We start from the raw sequence: 1,153 nt of genomic DNA, 5'->3' as shown, positions 1-1,153 counted from the left end.
AGGAACCTTCAGACTGTTTTCTCTGCCCAAAATTCCTTGCACTCTGCTTTCCCCGTCTCTGCTCTGGCCAAAATGTGGTGTTTAACCTTGTGGCAGAGCCTGTCACCCATCCCTCTGGGCTCCCACCGCCTTAAGACTCCCCAAATGGGGCCCTCGGAGGGAGTGACAGTGGCCCACAGGCTGTGGGGGGGTTGCGGTCAGTCCTGGGGTCAGGCAGCAGTGGGGCAGTGGTGACACTGGGGCTGGGGTTAGCTGGTGGCTGTGGGGAGACGCCAGAGCCCAGCGGGGCCACACGCAGGGTCCGAGCAGCATCTCCTCGCTGCAGAGGCCGTCCTGGCAGGGAGCAAGACCAAAGGGTTTATAACGCTGGTGTTTAAAAGATGACCCCTCCTGGATTCTGTACGTTCTTCTGTAGCGTTGTCCTTGATGTGCAGCATGTCCTTCCTCCCCAGCTCCCAGCACAGCCAGCAAAGATCTGTGTAAACTCAGCCTTGAAATCTCCAGGGCAAATGCTCTTTGGTTTGTCTTTGATGCACTGAAAACTTTATGAAAGCAGAGTTTTGACAATGAAAGTGTACATCTAGATAGTTACATTTTTATTTTTTTTTTTTTAATGACTGCAAATAAAATCTCTCCAACCATGTGCAGCCAGTTCTGGTGTGTGTGGAAATCTCTGGCAGCTATTGAGTCCAAGGATGGTGCTGCTGTAGAGCAGTTTGGGGGTCTGCCCCTGTGGTTGGTAGGACAAGGAAAAAAATTGCTGCTGCTGGTGCAGATATGCCTTAGATCTCCTGCTTGCCTCCTGCAGCATTGCTGCTCCAAGTGGCCTGGTGTGTGGCTTGTGAAGTGCAGTACAAGGAGGCACAGGTCATGTGTTCCCTTCACTCACCTGATTTTTCTCCTTTCCTGCAGGATGAGGATTTCTGGATGAAGGGCAACCCCAGGACTCTGAGCCAGATGTCAGACAAAAGTTGGATTTCTTTGTGAGCAGCTCACACAGCATCCACAAGTGCCCTTCCCCTTTGTGGAGGTACCTGGAGGTGCCGAGATCCTTGTGCAGACATGGCATTTAGAAGGACAGAGGGAATGTCCATCATCCAGGCCTTGGCAATGACCGTGGCGGAGATCCCTGTGTTTGTTTCCACGGCGTTTG

At 52.5% G+C, this 1,153-nt stretch overlaps 1 protein-coding gene across 1 annotated transcript in view; it reads left to right on the top strand.

Moving 5' to 3' along the window:
• The first annotated feature begins 1,062 nt into the window (after nt 1–1,062).
• FAM73B (family with sequence similarity 73, member B) overlaps nt 1,063–1,153 on the top strand; it is a 12,376-nt gene continuing 12,285 nt past the window's right edge. The window contains exon 1 of the mRNA XM_010075723.1: nt 1,063–1,137. Coding sequence (XP_010074025.1) covers nt 1,063–1,137 — 75 coding nt within the window. The remainder of the gene's footprint in view (nt 1,138–1,153) is intronic.

This window comes from Pterocles gutturalis, unplaced genomic scaffold, assembly GCF_000699245.1.
Source record: "Pterocles gutturalis isolate BGI_N339 unplaced genomic scaffold, ASM69924v1 scaffold40956, whole genome shotgun sequence".
Taxonomy (NCBI): Eukaryota; Metazoa; Chordata; class Aves; order Pterocliformes; family Pteroclidae; genus Pterocles; species Pterocles gutturalis.
Note: the sequence above shows the minus strand (reverse complement) of the source record. Positions and strands in the feature narration are given on the sequence as shown.